The sequence below is a fragment of the Mixophyes fleayi genome, chromosome 1 (genome assembly GCF_038048845.1).
Source record: "Mixophyes fleayi isolate aMixFle1 chromosome 1, aMixFle1.hap1, whole genome shotgun sequence".
In the NCBI taxonomy this organism is placed as follows: domain Eukaryota; kingdom Metazoa; phylum Chordata; class Amphibia; order Anura; family Limnodynastidae; genus Mixophyes; species Mixophyes fleayi.
Genome location: NC_134402.1, coordinates 4,107,302 through 4,108,751, shown reverse-complemented (window position 1 = coordinate 4,108,751; position 1,450 = coordinate 4,107,302). Strand labels below are relative to the sequence as shown.

At 40.3% G+C, this 1,450-nt stretch overlaps 1 protein-coding gene across 1 annotated transcript; it reads right to left on the bottom strand.

Moving 5' to 3' along the window:
- Positions 1-421: 421 nt before the first annotated feature.
- LOC142103731 (N-acetyltransferase 8-like) lies at positions 422-1,203 on the bottom strand. Its single transcript, XM_075187889.1, has one exon. It carries the CDS (start codon positions 1,201-1,203, stop codon positions 535-537), a length of 669 nt encoding a protein of 222 aa, XP_075043990.1. The 3' UTR covers positions 422-534.
- Between the last annotated feature and the right edge of the window lie 247 nt (positions 1,204-1,450).

Genomic DNA, 1,450 nt, shown 5'->3' with positions numbered 1-1,450 from the left:
TACTGCATAACCTACAGTTAATGTGGGTTTTGTTTAGAATATGGGATCACTGTTGATCTTTTTGATTATAAGCTCTTGTGAACAAGCCTATTTCCCACTGAGTAATTGTATGTTTCTGCAGTGTTAATACCTATGTTCAGTTTATGCCCTGGTTTGTAGAATACCGTGGGATATGTTGGGGCTCTATTAAGGAGAAAAATAATATTCCATACTTGCCAATTGTCTTATTTTTGTGGGATGCTCTAAATCTTGGAGACAAAAAGAGGGTAGAGATGTTTACGATCACTAAAGTTTAACTTCTTTGTTAACGAGTGAGAAAATGAATCCCCAATCTCTTCCTTATTATTGTGGAATTGACCTGATAGACCATGTTTATTGTGACTTCACCAAAGCACTCTGGGAAAGGATGGTGGCAAACTGGTTTAAACTGGGAGTTCATTTAATTTTGTCTCTTCCAATGTGACCATTCCATTGCTTTATAAATAATCACAGAGTAATATTTTATGTTGAATACAGTGTGGAGGAAATACAATGTCATTGGAGTGATGGGATATCATATTGGTAGGTGAGGTCTCTGAAATCAAGCAGTTTTGCCAAGAGATTTGGTGGATGATACATGCGCGTTCGTCTGAAGCCCATCTTCTCATACAAGGTCCAGGCATCACTCTGTGCTAAAGTGGTTGTCAGCACAACCGCGTCACAGCCTCTCTTATGGGCAAAGTCAATCATGGTCCTGCACAACAGTTTGGCAATACCTTTGCCTCTGTGCCCTTTGGACACTGAGAGTCGTTTCATTTGTAAGTGTTTTTCTCCACCGGGTAGAGGGGAAGGGAGAGCAGCCACTGTCCCTACAACCTCCCCCTCTAACTCAGCCACCCAGAAACAGCAGCCTTCTCTCTGCAGGTAATATTTCCGGATGTTCAACATGTCATTAGACAGTGAGAACCGAACGTAGGATGTGTACATATGCCGGGCTCCAAACCAAACACAGAAAATAACTATGGTCACTGCGAGGATGGACATAGTAACAGACACAAAGTTCAACACAAGAATGAACACAAGAACCAACAGAAGCCAGATGTAGTGTAGTCCTAATGCATGGTAAAATAAATTTTTACTGTGCTCCTCAATTCCACAAGCAAACAGGTGCCTGGCCACGTGGTAGTCAGAGTCCTTGTATACTCGGATAACGTAGTTAGACATGTCAATGCTCTGTAAAAAAAAAAAGGTAAAATATAAATATGTATCTGTGAATGCTCCAAACATAATAAAGTGGAACAAAGCACAAATATTAAACCTTCATGAGTGGAGCATCTAGTCATGTCTTCAACAGGGAGAAATAGGCAAAATATAGTAACACAAGATTTATAATATTATTCCTTACTGAATCACAGCTGACATTCCAACCACTATTAAAGGGAGCAGCCGTGTGCATTGTGTTCTCTACAGA